The sequence below is a fragment of the Eschscholzia californica genome, unplaced genomic scaffold, assembly GCF_041429995.1.
Source record: "Eschscholzia californica isolate CP2 unplaced genomic scaffold, dmEscCali1.0.p SCAF_3, whole genome shotgun sequence".
NCBI lineage: Eukaryota > Viridiplantae > Streptophyta > Magnoliopsida > Ranunculales > Papaveraceae > Eschscholzia > Eschscholzia californica.
The window spans coordinates 58,722,462-58,747,351 of record NW_028238420.1 but is presented as its reverse complement, the minus strand read 5'-3'; the positions used below and the strand labels follow the sequence as shown (position 1 = coordinate 58,747,351).

At 34.0% G+C, this 24,890-nt stretch overlaps 2 protein-coding genes and 1 long non-coding RNA gene across 3 annotated transcripts; all 3 read right to left on the bottom strand.

Moving 5' to 3' along the window:
* Positions 1-8,654: 8,654 nt before the first annotated feature.
* Positions 8,655-13,109, bottom strand: HIP1 (HSP70-interacting protein 1). The gene is made up of 11 exons (XM_086665175.1): positions 12,763-13,109; positions 12,605-12,668; positions 12,337-12,501; positions 12,169-12,256; positions 11,986-12,066; positions 11,816-11,880; positions 10,926-11,066; positions 10,732-10,848; positions 10,287-10,649; positions 10,071-10,128; positions 8,655-8,930 (listed from the first exon to the last, which is right to left on the bottom strand). Exons 1-11 carry the CDS (start codon positions 12,870-12,872, stop codon positions 8,833-8,835), a joined length of 1,350 nt encoding a protein of 449 aa, XP_086521301.1. The 5' UTR covers positions 12,873-13,109; the 3' UTR covers positions 8,655-8,832.
* Positions 13,110-16,694: 3,585 nt separating this feature from the next.
* On the bottom strand, positions 16,695-20,788 carry LOC147552509 (non-specific lipid transfer protein GPI-anchored 7-like). The gene is made up of 3 exons (XM_086669426.1): positions 20,274-20,788; positions 20,089-20,139; positions 16,695-17,012 (listed from the first exon to the last, which is right to left on the bottom strand). The coding sequence occupies exons 1-3, from the start codon at positions 20,584-20,586 to the stop codon at positions 16,900-16,902; spliced, it is 477 nt and encodes a 158-aa protein (XP_086525552.1). The 5' UTR covers positions 20,587-20,788; the 3' UTR covers positions 16,695-16,899.
* A 2,376-nt stretch (positions 20,789-23,164) lies between these two features.
* On the bottom strand, positions 23,165-24,309 carry LOC147552508 (uncharacterized). The gene is made up of 2 exons (XR_015238237.1): positions 24,191-24,309; positions 23,165-23,492 (listed from the first exon to the last, which is right to left on the bottom strand). It is a non-coding gene; the product is annotated as an uncharacterized LOC147552508 (long non-coding RNA).
* Between the last annotated feature and the right edge of the window lie 581 nt (positions 24,310-24,890).

Below are 24,890 nucleotides of genomic sequence, written 5' to 3'. Positions count from 1 at the left end.
ACAAAATTTTACTAATCCGCATTTTGTAAAGGAATAAGAAGGGGAGGATTAGTTTAAAAGAATACTGTTAAGGAATATATATAACAGTGAAATGAAGAAGATATAATAGAAATATGGAGATGCAAATAACTCTATCGGAGAGGTTAGATGAATTTTATTAAAAGGAAATGTCAAACTCGAATTTACAAAAGAATAGGAACTAAGAAAATTTTGATCAATTTCATCTGAAAAGAAAAGAAAAATTTGATCAGTAAATAAGAATTAAAAAGAGAATTTGTCGTGCCAAGTAGAAGACGACAAAAAAAAATCCTAAAATAAATGAGGACTTTGAAAGCCCCGTTAATGGCGTCTCCCCTTGAGAGGAAGTTTGTGAAGGAAAGAGACGCTTGTAACACCAAAAAATTAGTGATACAAAAAAATTAGGAATTAGGAATTACGAAAAATTCGTGATACAAAAAATTAGGAATTACATCTACTTTAACAAAGAAGGCCCTGAAAATTTTGGACCAACATATATTTACAACTCTGGCCTGTGGTGTACGTATCCCCACGGCCCCAACGTGGGTCGGCCCCTGGAACCCTGGTCTTGTGGACCAATAGATAATAAGGAACTACATTATGAAAAAGTATTGATTAGATTTGGATAATGTATTAGGACTCGTAATTCTGGAAATAGTTTAGCAAGTGCGTCTCTGAATTTGTGCTACAAATTTATAGGATGTTATTTATATTAGTTATATATTTTAAAAACTCTGAGAATATGTTAGGTATATTTGACAAAATGGACTAAATGTACAAATTTACGGGACAATATATTCTTAGACTCACTAAATATTGTGTATTAATCAAAATTTCGAACATGTTACACTGATCTCTCTTTTGAACTTGTTACCACATTTTGAAGACTTATTTATGCCATAAGCAATATTTAGTAGGTGGACTTAGATGCCAAATTTTTGGTTGTTTATTAGATAAAAACTACTATATAATATCTAGTAATGAATCGCACACTATAGATCACAATCAAACTATGTTAGCAAAATAAAACATTAGAAATGATTTGCTAACTTAATACTTTTTGTTAGCAAAATAAAACATTAGAAATGATTTGATACTTGAAATTTAGTACTTTTTGTTAGTTATAGAACTTTATTAGTGTACTAATAGAATAACATTGGAGTGGCTGAAGATATTTATGCTAAAGTGGTAATTATTTTAGATGGTTTATACACTAAATTATTTTAGTTGGACTTTAAGCCGTTTAGTACTTTAGTTAGACTTTCGACCCGTTTTCTGTAGAACTTTAAATTCAACAGTTATCGTGTTTAATCGATGTATCAATGCCTTTGTAATGACTATCTTATCAATATCCAAAAAACGCAAAGAAATAAGGGTCCTCCTAAAAGCACCCAACCTTTATGCCATAATCAATCGGTTTATTAGTTTGACTATGGTAAATGGTCGTTGACATGAACACTTTATAAGGATTAAGAATTCCTTTATATCTTTTTTTTTTTTCTCAAAACTTAGAAAATAATCAATAAGAATTCTTCTCAACTGATTTTCAGCAAAGGAAAATTTCTAATGAGGTTTATACACATTTATTAACTTATTATTTGAGGTTTGAATGTGTCATGTTTAAGGGTCAAAGGGTGCTTGTTAATAATAAGCCGATTGCTAACAAATTGATTGAAAAATAAGTCGGGTGCTAGTATCAACAAATGTAAATCATTTTTTTTTTTTTTTTGTTTTGAAATGTTTTACTGAAATGGGTTAATAGTCCCTTAAACATAGACGAGAACTTAATTAGGTATTAACACGACAACCTATCACAAGAGTTCTCTTGATTATCCCTTCCATTGCAGAAACATTGAGAACCCAAATGCAAAGCAACATTGACCTTACTCTCTTATAAGTTATAAACCTTAGATAAGTTCAATTATTGTTAATTAGTCCAATCTTTGTTAGTCCAACCTTAGATAAGTTCCATTAAAATAATTTACACATAAAACTTTAGCAAAACAATAATCCTACATATTTCTAAAACTTTTAAACCCTATAAACATGCACTCTTGATCTTCTGACCATCTCAAGATTAAAAGCTTAGCAAAATAATGAAATTTCAACCTACTTTTTCACTAATTCAAGCATCTAATATTTATAAAATATATATATAAATAATATATAAATATATATATATTTATAATATATTTATAAAAAATATTTATAAATATATATTATTTATAAATATATTTATAAATATATATTATTTATAAATTTATTTATAAATATATTATAAATAATATATATTTATAAATATATTTATAAATAATATATATTTATAGAGAGAGAGAGAGAGAGAGATAAACAGATAAACTCTGTTTTGTTTAATAACATCCCATTACACTTTAATTTTGATTAATATATACATTTTAAAGTGTAAGAGAGAAAAGAGAGGCAGACCACCACCTTAAGTTATGGCTGATGACGACTTGCATCCTCCACAACTCTTCCAGTGCCATATCTTCCGGCTCTTTTTTCTTTTGTTGCCCCCGTTTCCATCATCATCATCTTTCTTAGGCTTGGGTAGAGTTCTAGGAGCATAGTGCCCCTGCATATGCATCTCTCCATCTTCTACTGTGTAGTTTTTGAAGGTTTTTTTTACAAATCTTACAGTAGAACTCCATTGTGTTTTTGTTGTAGTGGTGAGGTATTCTTCCTCTTCCTCTTCCTCTTTTATAATAAGAAAAGGGGCATAGGGGAGACGAGAGGGATAGAGAGATGTTGAGACCCAGTCATCTTTTTTTTTTTTCTTCTTCTTCTTCAAATGAAGAGATTCTTTTCTCCTTTTAGAACTAAAAATTGGACTCACACAGCACTTTTGTGTGAATATCTCTCTCTCTCTCTCTCCCTCTCTCTATCATTGATTAACCGACTCAGAAGATGACCTTTTTTTTTTAGGAAGAGAAGATGACCTTGCGAGTACGTCCATGTCACTTCACATTTGCAAATAGGTGACCACGTATTATGTTTTCATATTGTTTGGAAACGTTTTAAGAATAAGGACCAATGTTTTTTTAACAATGTGTATATATACCCTTACATAATAATATGTAATGGCACATGCATAGAGTTTTTTTTTTTGAAACATGCATACAGTTTTTGTGACAATATCTACTTCAAAATTCAATTCATAATCATATGATCAAATCCTTAACAAAAAAAAATAATCATATGATCAAAAGAAAATTAGGTCAAGTTGATAGCTTTGTAAAGGACACAAGCATGGTGGGGACTTTCTTCTTCTTCTCATTATTTTTATAACAAAAAAAAAGATAGGGGAGACCCAGTCTTCCTTCTATATTTACAAAAAAAAAATGGTAATGCACCTCCCAAGATAAATTGACCCTCCTCATCAAAAAAAAAAAAAAAGAATTGACCCACCAACCTAAAAAAAGTCTCAGAATTGCTTGTGGTATCTCCTATGTGGTATCTCCTATGTGGTATCTCCTAGAAGAAGTAATAACAATAATAACGCCACGTGTCTTTAGAACCTCCTTAACTTTTGAAGAGGCCTCATGAGTTGCATACAAAATCATGGGAATGTCTTTATTACGTCAAAGAGTAAAAGAGATCAATTACACAATAGGAGTAAAAGAAGTGAGAAAGTAATCATCACATAATAAGACTACTTGACCAGTCTCTTTCTCTTTTTAAAGATTTGAACTAGTTGAACCATTTTTGAAAATGGATTTATATTTTTCCATTACACTATTTAAGATTGTTTCAACAAATTTAATTTAATTTTTTTTTTTTGGAAAATCCACTATGATCTATGATAGTTGTTACAAGACATTGATACATCATTAAGATGTGATAAGCACGATAACCGCCTAAATAAAATCAATAATTAAAGATGTCTAAAGTCCGACAACAAAGAGTCTAAAACTCGATAACATCTACTTTATTTAGTACTTAAAATTAAATAAAATAAATTTTGATGATAACTATTTCCAGCGAAATTCGATCCCGACATCTTGTAGGTTTAAGAGGATGCCCCACCACTGAACTAAAATGTGGTGGACAACAAAATTAATATTTAAGATTGTTTACATTTTAAATTAGTTGACATTCAATTCAATGTGATTGTTTCTTAGAGCAAAACGTGTACAGCCTAAATTGATATCTCTCAGGATTCAACATCTATTTGTTGGGTCTAGGGTTATCCTTCTTAAATGGTTTTATTAGTAAGATTCATAAGAATGAATAGAATTTTTCTTTACACTTATCTAAACCAACAATTAACATGTCATAACGTCATTAAGCAAACCCTCTCTTTTGTTTGGAAATGTTTTAAGAATTGGGACAGATGTTTTTCTAAACGATGTGTATATATATCCTTATATAATAATATGTAAGGGTACATGCATAGAGTTTTTTTTTCTTGAAACATGCATATAGTTCTTGACAATATCTACTTCAAAATTCAATTCTTAATCATATGATAAAAGAAAATTAGGTCAAGTCGATAGCTTTGTAAAGGACACAAGCATGGAGGGGTCTTTTTTCTTCTTCTTCACACTTGTGTTATAATAAAAAAAGATAGGGGAGGACCGGTCTTCCTTCTCAGTCTATTACTCTGTTACATAGAGATAGAGAGAGGGAGATCTAAAGAGAAAGAAAAATCTACAATGTGAGGGAAATAGATCTATAGAGAGAAAACGCGAGAAAAAGAGAAAAATCGTGAGAAACATCAAAAGAGAGATAGTGAGAGTGAGCGTGTGAAGTGGTTAGTGGTCGGAAATAATGATGGTAGTGGTCGGAAATGGTGGTGGTGATCGGAAGTTCTATAAGTGGAGAGGGAAGGTGAAGAGTCTGGGGTAATTTTCAATCAACCAAACCAAATAAACATGTCCCCTAAGTCAATATTGATTGACTAAGTTTTTATACTGGAATTTTTCTTTATGTCCAAAGCAGCGACTTGTATTAAAAGCCCCTTAATTTACTTTTATGTGCGATTAAAAAATTATTTTCAACAAAAATGAGAGAAAAAAATATTTGAAACATTGAAAATTTTGGACATTAAACTAGTGAGATAAAATAACACATTTTATTTTTTAATATAATTGTATTTTAAAATCTAAAAAATCAATATTCCTAAAATCATAATTACATATCTCTCCAGCTAATATTTTCAAATAATTAGTGGGGCAAATAAAGTGGGCCGAGATTGTTGGAACGTGGTCACTTGATGGGTCACGGGGAACACAAAAAATTCCTATAGTTATTTTGAGGAAAATGACTATATGGGTTCAAAATATTATCCTAATAGTCAACGATTGGTAGTTCAAGTGGTTCTAAGGTGTTGACATATACTCCAGAAATTTCTGGAGGTCCCAAGTTCGAATCTCAGAGAAGGTGGAATCTTTGGTTATTTGATTTGGGATTATTAGAGTATAAATAAGGTTTAGTTGGGCTTTAGGCCATGTTTAGTTAGGCTATAGGCCCGGTCGTGTCTAGTTTGAAGTGGGCGGTTATCGAGCTTATCACATCTTTGATGTATCAATGCCAAATGTAACGACTAACGTAGATCGTAGTCGACTTCAAAAAAAAATATTATCTTGATAACAAAAAAACCCACTTCTTTTTTCTATTAACCAAAAGTTGTCAACTTTCAACAACAAAAAAAACCAAAAGTTGTCATAATAATATTGGTAATGATACATAAGTTTTGAAATAATATGAGCAATTATCAATTAGGCCATTTTCTATTTTTTAGTTCTCAGAATACCCTTAACCTTAAAACTCTATTTCACCCTAAAAAAATGGAGAACCATTTTAGGATTTATTCTTCATTAGCAACGAAAGATCAATCTCTCTCTCTCTTTAATGTTTGAAATCTTCGTCTAGGGTTCACCGTTCATCATAAAGAAGAACCCAAGAATTCGGATCTATTAAAGCTTGATTAAGAAAAGCTTAGTACCAATTACTATCATTGTCCTCAGATATCCACAGATGTCTACAAAAATTGAAAAATATATTCTTGAAGGGTTAATTTCGTTTTGGCCCTCGATTTGTGACCAACTCGTCGTTTTGGCCCCTATAAGTGTCCGACAGTTCGTTTTAGCCCCAAATATTTCCTATTTGGCCCCAAATATTATCCAACCTCCCAATTTTACCTCAATGGCATTTCTGTAATTTATATATATATATATATATATTTGTCTACCTCATCTAATCTCTCCTCCATCACACCACCTCCTCTCCACCTCACCCTTCTTCTCCGGCGAAATGTTGCCGGCCGGAATAAAAAATTCCGGTTGGCCACCTTATTAAAAAAAATCACCTTTCTCTCTCTTCTTCTTCTTCTTCTTCTTCCTTTCTCTCTCTTCTTCTTCTCTCTCTCGTTTATCTCTCTAAAACCTCCGGCGAAGGGGTTTCCTTCGTCGGAGGCCTGCTTCAACAGACCCTCGACGGTCTGTTGCATCAAATCCGCAACAGACCGTTGAGGGTCTGTTGAAGCAGACCTTCGACGAAGGAAACCCCTTCGCCGGAGGTTTTAGAGAGATAAAGGAGGGAGAGAGAAGAAGAGAGAGAAAGGAAGAAGAAGAGAGAGAAAGGAAGAAGAAGAGAGAGAAGAAATTTTTTTTTTTAATGTTAGAGGTGACCGGCCGGAATTTTTATTCCGACCGGCCACCATTCGCCTGAGAAGAAGGTGAGGTGGAGAGGAGATGGTGTGATGGAGGAGAGATAAAGTGAAGTGGAGGAGAAAGAAATAGGGTGATGTGGCTTTTTTGGTTTTTAACTTTTTTTCAGAAATAATTCTTTTTTAGCCTTCGAGGATAATTTCGTCAAAATTTTGGCCTTTGGGGCCTAATCGAACTGTTGGACGCTTATAGGGGTCAAAACGGTGAGTTGGTCACAAATCGAGGGCCAAAACAGAATTAACCCATTCTTGAAATATGAATACAAATATATTATTTCGGTTTGACAATAATGATAATATTAAAATAATAAATGTCTACCAATTATCCTTCAATAATAATAATAATAATAATTAATAATAATAATAATAATAATGATATCCACTACACATTTTGTTCATGGATTCAATATGTTGAAATGACCCCAGGATATTTTGTCTATGAACCAATTGTCTTGAAATGTCTGTGAGACATTTGTCTATGAATCAAATGTCTTGAAATGTCCATTAAGACATTTTGTCTACGAACAAATGTCCCGAAATGTCTTGAAATGTCTACAGAACATTTTGTCTCTGAGTGTCCTCCAATGTCCTGCCACTACCACCCCCTAAGATTGGTTCGAACTTCGAACCAAATTATTCTTTTGCCAAAAAGAAAACGGTCTAATCCCACCCTTCAACCCTAAGTGAAATAAAACAACTCTGAATTACCAAATTTGATTTTTGTATTGTAAAAGAAAAGGGTATCTCATTATCAGAAAACTTCAAAGAGTTTTCACAGAAAATCGAATTTAGAGAGAAATAAAAATGATTGATTTTAAGATTTGGGCGATAAAGTAGAAAAGGAAAAAATATTTCGTGCCCATTCAAAATCACTAGGATTGAACCAATTTCATACACCAAAATTGGTTCGAACCCACCTCTTTTGAGTCAAACACGAGTGAGGAGCGTCCACAAAACTTCCCTTGTTTTCATTATTGATGCAAAATGGACGAAATCAGATACAGAACAACGACCATTTAAGGACAGTCAACCAAACTAGACCAGATACAAAACATGAGGCACGAGACGACTATGGGTTGGCTAGGCTGTAGTGTCCTAAGGCAACCCTAACAAGGATCAGGCGCATACGACTATACAAGTTTGGTCTCGACCTACATAGCTAAGTATTCTTTCAGATCTATATAGATACGATCGAAGAGCTTATTGAAAACAGAGCTAATATCAACAAATGTAAATAATTATCATACAAAAACATATTTCTAAAACTTTTAAACCCTAAAAACATGGGGTCTTCATCTTCTTACATCTCAAGATTAAAAGCTTAGCAAAATAATTTACACACAAAAACGGAAATTTCAACCTACTCTTTCACTAATTCAACATCTACCTTTGTTTTCTATTTATCTTTGGAAAATAATTTGACAAAAGTAATTACCCCCGCTGACGTGACGGTTGTGGTTTGAAAGTTTGACTAAATCATATGCGTTGAAAAATGAATATCACAGCCGCCACATCAGCTGGGTAATTTATTTTTTCAAATTTTTTTGTGATTCTAGCACTTCCCTTTATCTTTCGATCCTAGTATGTTTCAATATGTGTATCAAGAAGAGAAAGGTTAGTAGGACAAGCTAGAAGAAATCTAATTCTTAAACAACATAAAACCTATAATGCTTATAAAGTGTTCTGGTAAATGTCCTCCACTCTAGTCAAACTGGCTTCTAGCACAATGAAACTGGCTTCTAGCACAATGATCTGACAATATAAATGTGAGTTTTGTTTAGCATGACAAAGGCGGAAACAGCCAACATGGTCCAGAGCTTTGGAAACAAATACCAAGTCTCTGTTCCCATTGTAATTCATGGTTATATAGAGAGAAATTACTTTTTTTTTCTCCTAAAGATTTAACAAACAAGATAATCTAGACTACATCGATGATTGGTGACAGTAATAAGAGTAATCAGCCATGGCATTCTAATAATTAAAATTATGTTCAACAATCACCCATTAACATTAAGAACAAAAAAGTTTAACCACAGCCCCTCAAAAGTACTTTCTAACTTCAGTATCAACTGCACAAAACAGTATCTTGATAACCACAATTATCTTGCTCACCCTTACCATCTTCTTTACTTTGGTCCTGCAAATTTACTCATCATCTTCGCTATGATAGGAGCCACTTTTGGATTCGCCTGGTGCTTCGCTATGTTTGCGGGGTTCTTCATCACTGTAAATACAAAGGAAGAGAACTCAGCACATGCAAGAAATTCTTGCGAAAGAGCTAACTGTTCAGAATCCAGGCAGGTACTTGGATAAAACAGAGGAGAGCCATGGCAGAAGGGCCACAAATTTAGCTCAGCCGCCTGGTTCCCATAAGGGAATGAAACATACCAACCAAGTTTGCTATTGGATTATTCTTTAATGTACAGGATTCACAAGAATCAGCAGTTTTTACTCAACCCATAGTGCAGACCTAGACTTGGGGTTCTTGAATTAAGCTCTCAGGGATAGAGGTTGATGATACATGTTACTTGAGCCGAGCACTAAAATCATCTCGTGGATCCAGATAACGGGAGGATGGGGCTTTTCGTTCTATCAGTTACATGTTAGTACTACGGCAAATTCTTAGAGAGATACTACAATTACCGAGAGAAAAAAAAACTAGGCCTAGCCAAGATTGGGTATGGGCTACACAGCAGTTCCTTTATAGTTAAAGATTTCTGTGAACTGGCTCTTACTAACCCGTGATGCTTATGCTGAGGATACTCTACGTGTATGGCTTACCTGGAAAAGGCTTTAGGCTCGAAAAGGAACCAGGTCAATTCCTCACAGTTAGTTGTCACTGAAATAGATTACCGATCTCCTCTAGCATTTCTACCCCTCAATCAAGTACTCGGTTGTAAGTTACATTGATGTTTGCCTAAATATTTTGTTCTAAGCACATGGAGCTTTTAGAAAAATTAACGCTTTGTAGGAGGCAGATGGAATGAGGAAAGGACTGTTTAGGTAGCAGTCCTTGGGAATAAAGATTTAACAGGCCGCTTCAGAACAACCCTAATACAAGATCAAGAACTATCAACCTGCAGTGAGCAACGATACAGGATGTGCTTCCTATTCGTCCAAGTTATGATTCTACTGAAGTCACTATAATGCATTGACTTCACTAGGCTGATATTACCACTGTGTTCTGCCTACGAGGTAACATGCAGGGTTTGTAATTAGTTGATATGCTTTATCTCATCCAACATTCGAACCCTTCTCAAATCTATCAGGAAATTCTACTTAACCTGAGGAAGGGGATCGAAGAGAAAAGAGCTGAAGAAGTCAATCAGAAGACATGTGAGCAACTTAAGTGAACAAATATTACCATCTTGAAGAGCAGCCATTACTTCTGGATCTTTGAATGCTGCCATTAATTCAGGATCCTGCATCCAAGATGAGAAATAAAACCAAATTATTAGTCAAAACCCAGTCTCTCAAGTTAAGACTTGAAGAGTGAAAGGAATGAACCCAGAAATTATTATCTGCTAGTGGCCAACAGCGAATTGTAAAGCCATTATAAAGACTAAAATAATGTTCTTACATTTAAGATCTTAGACATATCAGGCATTCCTGCACCTCCTGCACCTCCTGGAAACCCTCCGGGCATACCTCCTGCTCCAGGGAATCCTCCGGGCATACCTCCTGCTCCGGGGAACCCTCCGGGCATACCTCCTGCTCCGGGGAATCCACCGGGCATTCCTCCTGCTCCAGGGAATCCACCGGGCATACCTCCAGCGCCTGGGAATCCGCCAGGCATACCTCCTGGGAACCCTCCGGGCATACCTCCGGCTCCTGGGAAACCTCCAGGCATTCCACCAGGGAAGCCTCCAGGGAACCCACCAGGCATTCCTCCAGTTCTACTTGAAGATGATTGCTCTTGCTTCTTGGCTTTTTCATAAGCAGCCTGCATGAGAATGACATGCATAAGCTAAATAAACTAACTAATGCACAACTATTCGGACACGATAAAATGTAAAACTAGCCACCTGAGCTTCAGCTTTTCGGCGTAGTCTATCACGCTCTGCCTTTCTATCTTCCTTCTCCTTCCGTAGACGGTCATACTTACGTCGGTGCTCTTCGATCCTGTGTGCATTTGGTTCAACCTGTAATGATCTCAAGTTATGTTAAGACAGAACAATAACTTCGAACGGTTGAGCAAGGATGAGGGAAAAATATTCACCTTTTTCAATACAGCATGAATCTCCTCGTCATAATCTATCTTTGATGCTACATGGAGATCCTTGGCAGCCTCTGCCCACTGGCCAAGCATTGCTTTTGCCATACCACGAGATTTGTATCCTTTAGCAGAATCAGGGTTTATCTTCACAAAGTGAAAGAGGGAAAAGAATTAGATAATATAGAAGTACCAAAATCACAACAAAAGAGGGTCATACATGTATAATTTTCAGTTGCATTTATGCAGCATACAAGGATCCATGCGAAGTACATAATACATATCTAATCCGCATGGAAACATGCAAATGAAAAATTTATTTGGAAAGGAAACAAAGATATGCTTGTATCATCTATGTGTTCGGTATGCCTATCTATGAGGCATGGTGAACCGACTCGTCATATGCAAATAACAAACAAAGAAATCACCCACTACACGGAGACATACTCGTAAAGCTCACAAGGATGAATAATTTTTTTATATGGCACGTATGAGAAGACATACCAAGCTTCTAGACAGCGGAACAAGAGAATTACTATCCAACGCAACTAACGTCGGGTGCTTCTTTGCCGACATGATATTTAACTTTGAATGGGAGATTGAACACAATAATCAATTATGCGTCATCAGGTCAACATATTAATTTTATAAAGGAATAAATGGTACTTAATGAGATCATTGACTTAGATAAGAAAGCATTCTCAGAAAGTTTAGGTAAGCCTCTAGAACTAGCTTGGTGAAAAACGTTCTCATGTTCAAAATGTGCCTCCCAAGATTCCGACATGCCACAATTACAATTAAGAAGCTTGAGGCTGTTCGTAGCTAACGTCTGGAAATGGATATGCATATGAACATACTAACTATCAAATTAATGTAAACTAGGTAATGTAAACAACCTCTAGAGCCGCATTGGCATCTCGAATAGCGGCATTAGGTTTCTTCATCTTGATAAACACAGTAGCTGCAAAAACAAAACAAAATCAAATTAATAACATTCCAAACAACCCAAATCACATTAACAAACTTCCAAGTGAAAAAAGTGACAAACTCAAAACTACATCTTTACCTCTGGTTGCGTACATGATAGCAGATGTGGGATTTAGCATAATCGCCTCAGTTAGATGCTCAATTGCTTCCTCTAGCTTACCTGATTTAACAAAAAGATCCATCAAATTACACAAAAATTACAGCTCTATGAACATTATCATCTGTTTAAATCCGAAAAACTTCACAAAACATAAATATTTACCATCTGATAAAGCTTCCATTGCCTTCCCCTTGGAAGATTGAGACGCATCACGATCTTCCTCACTAACCTCGAGAGAGGAATCTCCCATCTACATTAAGTTTCATTACCAAATCAACAATCATCCCATTACATAATAGAAGGTTAAAAGATGTGATCTTGAAAACTTACTTTCTGTGGTTCATCGCTATCAGGTTCAACAACATCCCCCTCAAGTTCAATATCCGATTCAACAATCTCATCACTTTCATATCCTTGATCTTCAGCAGGTTTAGTTTCCTCATCTTCAATGTCATCGATATCATCATCATCACTCTCATCAACTGCTCTACTCTTCTGTTAATAGTTCCCAACAAATTCAAGCAAACAAAAAATCATTCAAAAATCAAAAACCCAAAATCAGATTTTTCTTTTTTAGGGTTTATGCAGAAGAGATTACCGATTCATGGGTGTGAGGGGCCTCTCCAGACTTGTAAGCTGAAGCAGGAATGTTAGCACCAAGACTGTAATTTTGCATAAAAACACTGAGTTAGAGAGATAATCTAGAGAGAGAGAAAGGGTTTAGGGTTTTGAGTGATCTGTGTTTGAATGATTTACCTTTCTAAGTAATCTCTGAAGAAGTGGAGAGAAGGATCGGTGAGAATAGAAGGATTAGATTTGCATTGATTGATAAAAGCTTTCAACTGATCCAACTTAGCTGCATCCATATTTGAAGATTTGGTGATTTCAACTGCTCTTCAATGGTTTCTCAAAGAAAATAATTAGAACTGGTTCAAGTAAGGTTTTAAGCAGTCTTTCTTGTTTAGGTTTTTTCTAGATTGTTCCAATCCAAAGAGATAACTATGAAAGAAACTGCTCCCAGTGGGTCCATCCGTCCATACGGTAGGGTAAAGTTTTTTTCCACTCAGATTTGCAATCTGACTCGAGATTTGAACTAAGAAGGCAAATTTCATACTAGTATTTTTTTGGTATGTCTGACTCGTTATGTCTAGTTCGTCTAAGTACATTATATGGGTTGTTTTAGGATTCACTTAGACTGTGACTCGAGATGTGAATTGACTTGTTTGTGTTTAAATATCTGGTTTATGTAACTTGAGTTGATTCGATTCTGGCTAGACATCTGATTGACTAGTGAAATTTCAAATTGTTTGTGTTTTGTCAAATTGTGATGTCTCGCTTATCTATATATTTGATCAGGACTGACTTTGAACCTTTACAATTCTGAATCGAGATTCATGTTGACACGTTAAATGTAGATTTTTTTTTTGTTTTGCCTAACGTTATTCGAGTTGACTTTTCATCTATTTGATTCAAACGAATCATATTTACACTATGAGAAATAAACATACATGCAACAACATCACCCTCCCTCAATCCAAGTGAGATAACCCAACAAAGCTAACACAACATAAGAAATAACAAACTACAAATATTGGAGTTTAAGACCCCCTTTTGCCTAAATGTGCCCGGGCCAAGGAACGGATCAACGTGGACAACCATTCCAAATATTCCATCAATGCTACTCTCTCCTTATACTAGACGTAATGCTATCAAGCGTCTAATACAAATTTAAGATAAGTTTACCCACACAAAAGTAGACATGTGAATTTATCAAAATGCAATTAGTTAAAAATGAGAATATGTAGCCAACAACTAACCGTCCAGTTGGTAAGTGCATATACTCTATAATGCGGAAGTCCTACGTTCGATCTTTTGGAAGTGCAAATCTAAGAATATTGACCTTGGGTATAAATAAAGTAGTTTCCGTAGGCTTTAGCTTTAGCCTTTAGGCCATTTAATTTTGTTAGGCTTTATTGCAGTAGTATTTCAACAATTATCGTATTTATCACATCGTATCGATGTATCAATACCTTTGTAATGACCATTGTAGTCATTATCTATATAACAAATGACATAGGTTTTGGTGCCATGTCATAACTTTGATTTATAAATCTCGATCGCCCAATTTTTTTTTGTAAATCATGACCCTTCAGAGTCCTTGAAAAGATAGATATTTAACCGTCAAAATAACTACTCACTCCCTATAAACTCTTTAATTATTTTTCTTTTTTTTCCTCTTTTCTCCCTCCAAATAACTCAATATAATCTCGGTTATTATTTTTAATATATTTTTATTACTTCAATATCTGTATAAAACAAAAATATTTGATAATTTTGTATAACATAAATATAGAAATTTGTGTGCCCGGCACGGGCTATACCCTAGTTCAAAAAAAATGAGAATATTTACATAGCTAACTAATGTTTATTTTAATCTTGTGTTTGTTTTAACATACATGATAACATTATTTTCAAGATGGTTAGGTTTTTAGAACGAATCATCATTCTATTGGATTTATCTCATATTGTCAATTATCAAGAAGGCGGGTGATGCGGGGAAGTAAAGGAATTTTCCGGGGTACAAAGTTTTGGAAATTATTTTTTTTGTTTCTTCCAAACACTTAATATTTTCAGCTTCTTCCTCTCTCACCGTGAACTCCGACAACCTCCATAAATTCCGGCGATATTTTCACGACAACACTTCTTCCTCTTTCTCTCTCTAATTCCGACGAAGGGGATGAACCCTTCAGAGTCCTTGAAAAGATAGATATTTAACCGTCAAAATAACTACTCACTCCCTATAAACTCTTTAATTATTTTTCTTTTTTTTCCTCTTTTCTCCCTCCAAATAACTCAATATAATCTCGGTTATTATTTTTAATATATTTTTATTACTTCAATATCTGTATAAAACCAAAATATTTGATAATTTTGTATAACATAAATATAGAAATTTGCGTGCCCGGCACGGGCTATACCCTAGTTCAAAAAAAATGAGAATATTTACATAGCTAACTAATGTTTATTTTAATCTTGTGTTTGTTTTAAGATACATGATAACATTATTTTCAAGATGGTTAGGTTTTTAGAACGAATCATCATTCTATTGGATTTATCTCATATTGTCAATTATCAAGAAGGCGGGTGATGCGGGGAAGTAAAGGAATTTTCCGGGGTACAAAGTTTTGGAAATTATTTTTTTTGTTTCTTCCAAACACTTAATATTTTCAGCTTCTTCCTCTCTCACCGTGAACTCCGACAACCTCCATAAATTCCGGCGATATTTTCACGACAACACTTCTTCCTCTTTCTCTCTCTAATTCCGACGAAGGGGATGAACCCTTCAGAGTCCTTGAAAAGATAGATATTTAACCGTCAAAATAACTACTCACTCCCTGTAAACTCTTTAATTATTTTTCTTTTTTTTCCTCTTTTCTCCCTCCAAATAACTCAATATAATCTCGGTTATTATTTTAATATATTTTTATTATTTTTCTTTTTTTTCCTCTTTTCTAACTCCAAATAACTCAATATAATCTCGGTTATTATTTTAATATATTTTTATTACTTCAATATCTGTATAAAACCAAAATATTTGATAATTTTGTATAACATAAATATAGAAATTTGCGTGCCCGGCACGGGCTTTACCCTAGTTCAAAAAAAATGAGAATATTTACATAGCTAACTAATGTTTATTTTAATCTTGTGTTTGTTTTAACATACATGATAACATTATTCTCAAGATGGTTAGGTTTTTAGAACGAATCATCATTCTATTGGATTTATCTCATATTGTCAATTATCAAGAAGGTGGGTGATGCGGGGAATTAAAGGAATTTTCCGGGGTACAAAGTTTTGGAAATTATTTTTTTGTTTCTTCCAAACACTTAATATTTTCAGCTTCTTCCTCTCTCACCGTGAACTCCGACAACCTCCATAAATTCCGACGATATTTTCACGACAACACTTCTTCCTCTTTCTCTCTCTAATTCCGACGAAGGGGATGAACCCCTTCGTCAGAACCCTAATTTCCAGACGATACCAAACCAGTCTCATTTGATTCCAGACGAAACCAGATCTCGTCTGGTTTCTAGACGAAACCAGATCTCGTCTGGTTTCTAGACGAAACCGAGAAATCCGACGAAAGAGTTCCTCCCCTTCGTCGGAGTTAGAGAGAGAGTGAGAGAGAGAGAGAGAGAGAGAGAGAGAGAGAGAGAGAGAGAGAGAGAGAGAGAGAAGAGAGCGAGAGAGAAGAGAGGGGGAGAGTGAAGAGAGAGAGAAGAGAGAAACATGAGAGAGAAGAGAGGAACAGGAAAGAGATAGAAGAGACAAGAAGTCGCGGACCTTTGTCGAATAATTCCATCCGACGACATTTTACTGGCGACTATAAGAGTGTGTGTTTCGTTCATGTTTTTTTGTGTTTCCACTTTTTTCTCCGAAAACTATTCTTGTTTCCCCAAATGATCACCAGCCATCGGGAATTATTTGTTTGTTTTATATTTTTTTCAGCCCAAGACTACTGCTTTGTTGACCTGCAAATTATTTATCTTCTACACGAAACCCGTACCTTAATTCTGGAAAATTATTCGGCCTTTGGCCCAATTCGCCTATCCAAACTTCACATAATGCTGTCTACAGATATATATAGCCTAATAATACTGAAAAAGTAGAATTAACACAATGTATTTCATACCAAAATAAATAAAACATTCATATAATCACATAATAAACATCCACACTGATTTCATCCAAATGATTTAAAAAAGTGACATCCTTAGATAAATGAATAAAATCTTCCTCTGATTTGGGTTCCATCAAACAAATACTCAACGATAACAAACTCGAAAATAAAATGAACTAATGCAGAATATAAAATGCCAAAAATGGCACCTAGTAAGCAATCATAAATCCCCAGAACAAAAGTATGCTTGATAATCCTGTCCATGCCATTTTGCTTGAGCTTCCTTTATCAGATCCAGGAGCCCCTGGAACCCCTGGTACTCCTGCAATAAAAACGTAGTAAGAAAAAGAAGATTCAGTGCCTGAGGTATTATAAATCCGTGAACATCTCGTGGTCGGTCACCATTTTTTCTACTTAGATTCAGTTCCTGAGGACCGTTTTATTTTCTTTAATTTTTATTTTTCGAGATTGCCAACCCAAATCTTCATGAAATGTTGACAATAAATGGTTGGATTGTCCCAAAAGGGTGTGATAACTATATAATTGGGAGTTAATTGAACGCTGCTGTAAGAATTTTCTATTTTCTTCATTTTTTTTTTTATAGAAAGTTAAATCAATAGATAAGTCGCGGGTGTCGGTTCGTGAAAAGTATATAACTCCAACAACCCTGATAAAAATAATAGAATTGCATAAGACTTATTATGCCCTCTATCCCACCCTTACACGAAAATTCGGCTACCTATTTCTAGGGGTGTCAACTAATGCTTAACGAAACATAGAGCATTATCTGAATACGTCTTGAATTATCCAAATTATCTGGTTTCCGAATGGATAGCATACTTGCCATCTGTATCGGCATCTGATTTATTCAAAAATTATCCAAATCAAATAAAGCTTAACAAGACTTTATATTTGCATAACATGAGCAAACAAAAAAGATGTAATACCTCTTATGAGAAGTCATTTGATTATAGTGCCTATCTGTAGGAGACTAAATCCTTGATATATGATTTCTAGTAAGAACCCTTTTAATTCAGTTTATATCCTTATTTCCCCTAATCTTTGTAGTGCACTCGAAGTAAAATATCATTATCTAATATTTTATATGTATTCAATAATTATGTCTTTTATTTAATGTATTTAAATATGTTAAATATTTTTTTGCAGATATTTCCGGCTATTGACGGTGCAGTATCTGTATCTGAATATTCGGAAATTACTATACATATCTGTTGACAGGATTATCTATTGCGAGCAGAGATCTAAGCTACATGTTTTATATGCAATTATTAATTTCATGTGCTTCCTCCTGCATATAACTATATAGGCTAAGACGAAGAGCTTAACATGAATCTCCTCTTTTTCATGTTGCCATAAAGAACATGTCCTTTAAAAGACCTTAGTTTATATCGCCAGACGACTCAGACATATTAACCACTAAACAAATTGTCAGTGTGAGAATAATCCACATGGGAGAAGGGGTATCTAACAACCAATAATACAATGCATATAGGTCCGCTCCACTCATTGCCAATGAGTTTTGAGTTTGATGACCACAAATTTAACCATCAATAGTTTAATCTAGATCATCTCTGTTCATTGTCAATTAATTTTAATTTGGATGACCACAAATTTAACAGTAGACATTTTTCCACTTTTTACATACATGGACTACTTGAGGTTGACACTTTACTAGCAAATCACTTTCTCACAAAAATATCACAAGTTTATCACTTTACTCTTTATTGGATTCTTACTTTCCATTGTTATTTTCCTTTTTCTTTTTTGACTCCATTGCATGGAAGTTATTTTCTTAAGGGCAAGTCCAATGTGGGGTTCCCCTGAATTTCGAGAGTCCCGGGGTTTTCTCAATTCTAACGTTGTCCTCCCAACAGGGGCTCCCAAATCCAAATTATGTACGTGCGCGATGTACGTATGCGGAATTTTGATTTCAATTTTCGACTATGAATTATTGTTTCAAATACAAAATAAAAATTTGATAGTATGAGAAGATAAAAAAATTTGAAGAAACAATTGAAAAAGAAATGATTTCAAACAAATTAACATTTTTAAAAAAAGAAAAGAAAAATACAAAACTATTGAGGGGATCCACCCAATTATGTCTGTTGGGGAAGCCTCCAACGATTATAATTGGGGTTGGGAGCCCGGGAGGGTGGGGCTCCCAGCCCCACTACGTTGGATATGACCTAACACCCTAGAATTTTTTCACCATCTATTTTCAACAAACTTCTAAAGGGCCAAAAAACAATTTTGAACAAAAAAAACCAAAGTCAAAGGCGTGATTTAGAGGAGGGTCGAACGTGGACGGGAAGGAAAATAGATGGTCAGAGAAGAATTAATCAAAAAACCCATCAACGATTAGGAACGGGATTTAAACCTTGGCTGCTCTGACGCCAATATGAGCAAGTGGTCGAGTTGCCAAAGCTAGTTTTATGATTTCATATTCGTCTAAATTCTAAGTACTAATTTAATACTGACCCCCTAACTACATCCAGGGTCAGCCAATAACTAGCTCCGTCGATGGGCATAGCTCTTTAGACCATGTTAGGAGCATGAGAAGTGAATGCGATTACTAAGAATCAAATTTTCACATTGTGTTTGGTTTGGGGATCCCAAGGTAGGAATTACAATCTTAGGGAATAAAGACCCTTAAAATCAATCTACACGATCTATACCAATCTTATTCGAGACCAAATCAAACAATAAAAAAAATATTTACAGTCGTCGAGAGTTACATCAATGGAATAATTCGGATTGTTGTTTTAGGTTATCACATTCTTTCACTCTCCCCATCGTAAATGTGGATTTTAAGGGGTTTCTACAAATGAATAAACTCTATTCGAATTCTTCATGACTCTACATAACAAAATGTTTTCTTTTGTGGACCAAGCACATCACATGGCCCTTGATCAACTAAAAGAAAGGTATTTAATATTTGTTGGCCAGACAAACATGGCTGTCATCCTTCCCCATAAGCATCTATTCTAAATTATTAGTACTTCCATATCTTTCTGATTTTAAATTATTATATTATATTTTTCCAATTTTACTGTATTGACTATTTGGTATTTTGGTGTATATCTTTTAACAAAAGAAAGAAAATACCACTTGGTTGATTTTTAACATTTTAGTTGCATATTTTTTCTCCTCATCAAATCCCCAAAGGGTTGAGAAAACAAAATTGATGACCCAAAATCTGGTAATGAGAGAGGCCTAAATTTTCATATTTGAAGCAAGCAGAATAAAAAATGCTTGAAAAATCTGGATTTACCACATCAATTGGGATCTTTCCAGATTTACTAACCATACACCACCTTACGAAGAAAATCAGAACAAAGGCAGAGAGAGAAAAACAACAGAGAAAGAAGGAGAAGTACCTGGAGGAGTTAGGGTGGCACTGGGAGAAGGGGCTTTGGCTGAGCCCGAGGCTGAATCAGAGCAAATAAAAATAAATAAGTACACATAAAATCGCCGGTAACCGATTCATGCACCGATTCCAAAACCACAATAATATTAATTTTGAAAGACAAATAGGATAGTATGGGAGTGAAAGAAAGTTAACCTTGTTTGCAAAGATTGGAACCAACAGAGACACCACAATGTTTAGGAAGTTCAAGGGCTTGGGTAACATTAATTCCCAGAGATGGTAATAAACTTGGATCGTTGTAAAGTTTGCATAAACATGGAAGTTGTTTTTCTATAGTTTCTCTAAGCGGTTTACAACATGACTCTGGTGGTTTTGTTGAGTTCAAGAAAGTTGCACAAGGTATCAAACCAGAAGTACAATCTCCTTGTGCTCTTGTTTTTTCCATCATACAAATACCCAATACCACCACCACCATCATCATCAAAACACTAATCCTGGAAAAACCCATCTTTCTATTCTCTCTCTAGAACTGATTTTCCCTCTTTCTCTCTCTAGAAATGATTTCTCTGTTTTGCTTTGGTGTTAGGTTTGCTTTATAGTAGTAGTAGTTGAGGAGAGGGGTAGTTTTGAGTTTTTGGAGGAGGAAGAATATTTTGTTTTTTTTTTGAAGAAAGATTACAACCGTCTCAGAAATGGTAATTTTGACTGTGGTAGGGTGTGGCAGAATAAAACTGCAAATTTTGTAGGTTGTTGCCACGTTTTGTGAATTTAAACTTTAATTTCTGCCGTCCACACTAGACTAGTTGAGGTGAGGTGAGGTGAGGTGAGGTGAGGTGAGGTGAGGTGAGGTGAGGTAAAGGAAAGATCTCCCACGCATAAAGACCTTCGTCCACGACGAGATAGGGACTTATTGGCTATCTCCAATACAACACTCAAATTGAAAAATTTTAAGTGTGACTTAATTTATTTTGAGATTTATGTAAAAAGTCCTCTCCGATGCAGCATTCAATTTTGATCTCAAAATGATGTGGCATCATTCAATGTTGAGATATCTCAAGAAGAAATTCAATATTTGAGATTCTTTTAAAGATCTCAATTGATCACTCAATATTCTCATATTAAAAATAAATCTAACCATTTAGGAAATGACACCTCGTTATTTTTAAATTTTTTAGAGTGTTGCACTGGAGATGTCTTTTCAATTGAGGATCTCAACATTGACATCTAAGAGCATCTCCAATGCAAGACTTAAGAAAAACTCTAAAAATCTTATGTGTCAAGTGTGAAAAATGGATCTTTAAATATTCTCTTTCCTATTTGGCTATTTAGAGACACTCTATTACAAAACCTTCACCAATACAACACTCAAGAAAAACATTAAAAACGTATATTTTGGTTTAGAGTCTCTAAAATGAATCTTGACACATCACTTTAATGATTCATGTTGAGTTTTGCATTGGAGATGAATTTTAAAGAAAAACTCCAAAAAATTCTATCTCACGTTATGAGATTTAGAGTTTGAGTGTTGCACTAGAGATACTTTAAGAAAAAGAAACTCAATTGAACCTTGACACATAGGACAATTTCAGTTTTTTTTTTTTGAATTTTGCATTGGAGATGCTCTAAAGGACGTATCTGTTTTTGGCCTAAAAATTGTTTTTTTTTTTTTTGTCTTCTAATCTTCATCTCCTCATCTTTCTCTTTCCTTATCTCTTCCGCACTATTTCTCTCATACGGTGCTCTCTCTTTGTCGCGTTCCCTCTCTCACGGTCTTTCATAATGTATCGCTCCCTCTTTTACTATCAATCTTTCTCTTTCCTTTCTTTTACCGTCAAAGTGTGTGCCACAAAGGCGGTGATTCAACAGAACAAATCATTCGTAGCTAGAGCTTGTTCGATAGATTTAATCGATCTATTAAAGGTCCAAGAGCTCCGACTAAAATTGCTCTAGGTTAATTCTGTTTCATTAAACACAAAGCAAAGAATGATCTATTTCTGATTTTAAGTGCTTTTGGATAAAATAATTGATACGTTAATATTTCAATAATTCCTTCAGAGATTCCTTCTGTATTTCTGATCAAAATTCGAAGATCTAATGAACGAGCTCCCATGACTGTTACATGGACTAAAGTGGCCACTTTTACTCCACTTTCAATTTAAGGATTTGATCGAAAGGATGACACGAAAGAAATTTGATCTGGTTTAGAAGACATTGAGTCACACCCCGATTCACTAAGTTGAAACATAATGAGTAATGCAATAGATCTTTAATTACATCTTATAACCCTCAAATACTTTAATTTCTATCATTTTCTCCTGCAAAGAATCTGATTCAAATGAGATTTACAAAAGAGTCCATGGGTATATAAACCAAAATTAATTTGATAATAGGTCTATAGACCATTCTTCTTAGATTATGGATTTTTGGTCCTTTTACAAGAAGGGTATAAAGTATGGCTAATTTATTGGGTAATACCAAATGTATCCCAAATCAAAAAACCCCGGGTTTTTTGAATTTACTAGGGTTTTAGGAAACTTTCCCAAAACCCGTGGGCGTGATTTGTGGGGGATCTTTATTCAGCCGAAACAGATTGGATACCAATCTTCATAAAGACACTTTCTCTCTCTAAACCTACTTCATTTGGGATTTCAATCGGTTTAATGTACCTTGATTTTAGGATAAATTTAGGAAAAAACGGTTAGATTCTCACGAAAATTTCTCTCTTCTATAATCTGTTTAGAAACAAAATCTAAACTTTCCCAAATCAATTTTCTCTCTCTTCTTTACAGATTTAATATGGAGATTTATTAGCCAAAAATATGGAGATTTATTAGAAAAAAAAAGATAGAAACAAATCATAATTTCTCTCTCCTCTAAACAGATTTGGAAATCAAAATTTCTCTTTCCTATTATCTGAATCAATCTAGGATCAATTTAGCGTGATTTGGGGGTTAATATACAAAACATATATATCACTTTCTCTCACTTAACTTTCAGTTTTGGAAATAGTATATTTTTCTGGGAACATTAAAGCAGCATTTGTTTTCGTTTTTACTCATACATAAATACAAATCGAATACAAATTATGAAACAAATACGTAAATTATGTATTATTTATGACGAATAAACCATCATTAGTCAAGTATACAACGTAATTTATCAAATGTATTTGGGTCTTGTTCAGTAAATTACACATACTTTCTATTACATAACACATAATTTCTTTTACATTACACATCGTTTACATTCTGTTACCAAAAAATCGTTTACACTATATTGTCGAAGAGCATATGTAGTCTTGAGCAGGACAAACAACATTTACACTATATTGTCGAAGAGCATATCCAAATGATTTTGCACCACCAGGAAACAAATGACCAACTTCAGTAGCAAATTCCATAAGTAACAACAAAACTGCAAAAATAAAACATATACATTTGTTAACAAAACAAACAATTTACTAGAAACAACATGTATAATGGAATAAATTATGCATACTGTTTGTTAAACTTCATAATGTGTTAGAAGACAAACATAACGTTAGTTCGAATCACAAGGTCACTGTTATGTGAAAAAATATGTATAATGTGCAATAAATTACATATAATTTTTGGAACATTTATTGTACTATAAACGGCAACTGTTTTGTGAAAAAAGTACGCGTAAAGTACATGTACTTTATATTTGAGTCCGTCAGTGAAGATGAATCTGATCTGAAAAAAACTTCAGTAATGATTAAACGAAAATCTTAAGATACATACCACGAAAATTGAAAGATATAGAACATACCTAGATTCAATAAAACATTAAATATGATATAAAGATCAAAGATTTCATTATTGATATTAAAATTTTAGAGAGAGAGAGAGAGAAGTTTAGACTTCCATTTCAGATCTATCAAAGATGGAAATATATATTATGACTTATGAGAAAGATCTACACTTGAATCGTTTTTTCAGAAATAATACATAACAATTTGATACAGTTTAAAAAATTAATTATTAGATCTTAAAAATGAATCTAAATACAAAACAGTAATATCAAATACATGTAAACAAAAACGAAATCTTACAAATGAATGTTCTCATTATGATTTTAGCAAAAATAATTACCTTCAAGAATTGATCTTCGATAAGTTTAATGGAGATGAATGTAGAGTTCTGATGTTAATAGTGGTTAAACAACTAGGTTAATGTTCTTGAAAATGAGATATACTATATTACGGTTACATATTAGATTTGTTAATATTTCTTTCATTATAATTCTGATTGGAGAGAGAAAGATGGAGACAATTAAGGAAATGATATATACATGATTATTTTGGCAAAAACGGTTACAAAAATATATGGAAAGGTTATAATAGGTATTAATAAGGATTAAATATTATAGAGATTTGATATTTCTCTCGAGATGAATACAAATGGACTAGATCTCTTTTATGATGATTAATTTGGTTTTTAAATCCTTTTTAGGATTATAGAGGATTAAATCTCCTATTAGGACCCTATTTTTGGTCTATAGACTCAAAAATTATTTACAAAATTACATAAATTTGAAACAACAGTTCACCCCTAAAAACATATTCTCTCTAAAGATCTTGGTTAAAGAATAAAGACACGAAAATAAATGATCTATAAAGAGAGAACTGCAACTACAAAATGTTGTTTTTTAAAAGATATAGAGTATGTGTTACGACCCACAGTCCCACACTATCACCTGGTATCCTTGGGCAGACTCATTTGAAAAATAATCTATAAGGTTTCCTGAAGATATAACTAATTAAATATAGAAGAGCTAATATTCTTTTTAAGG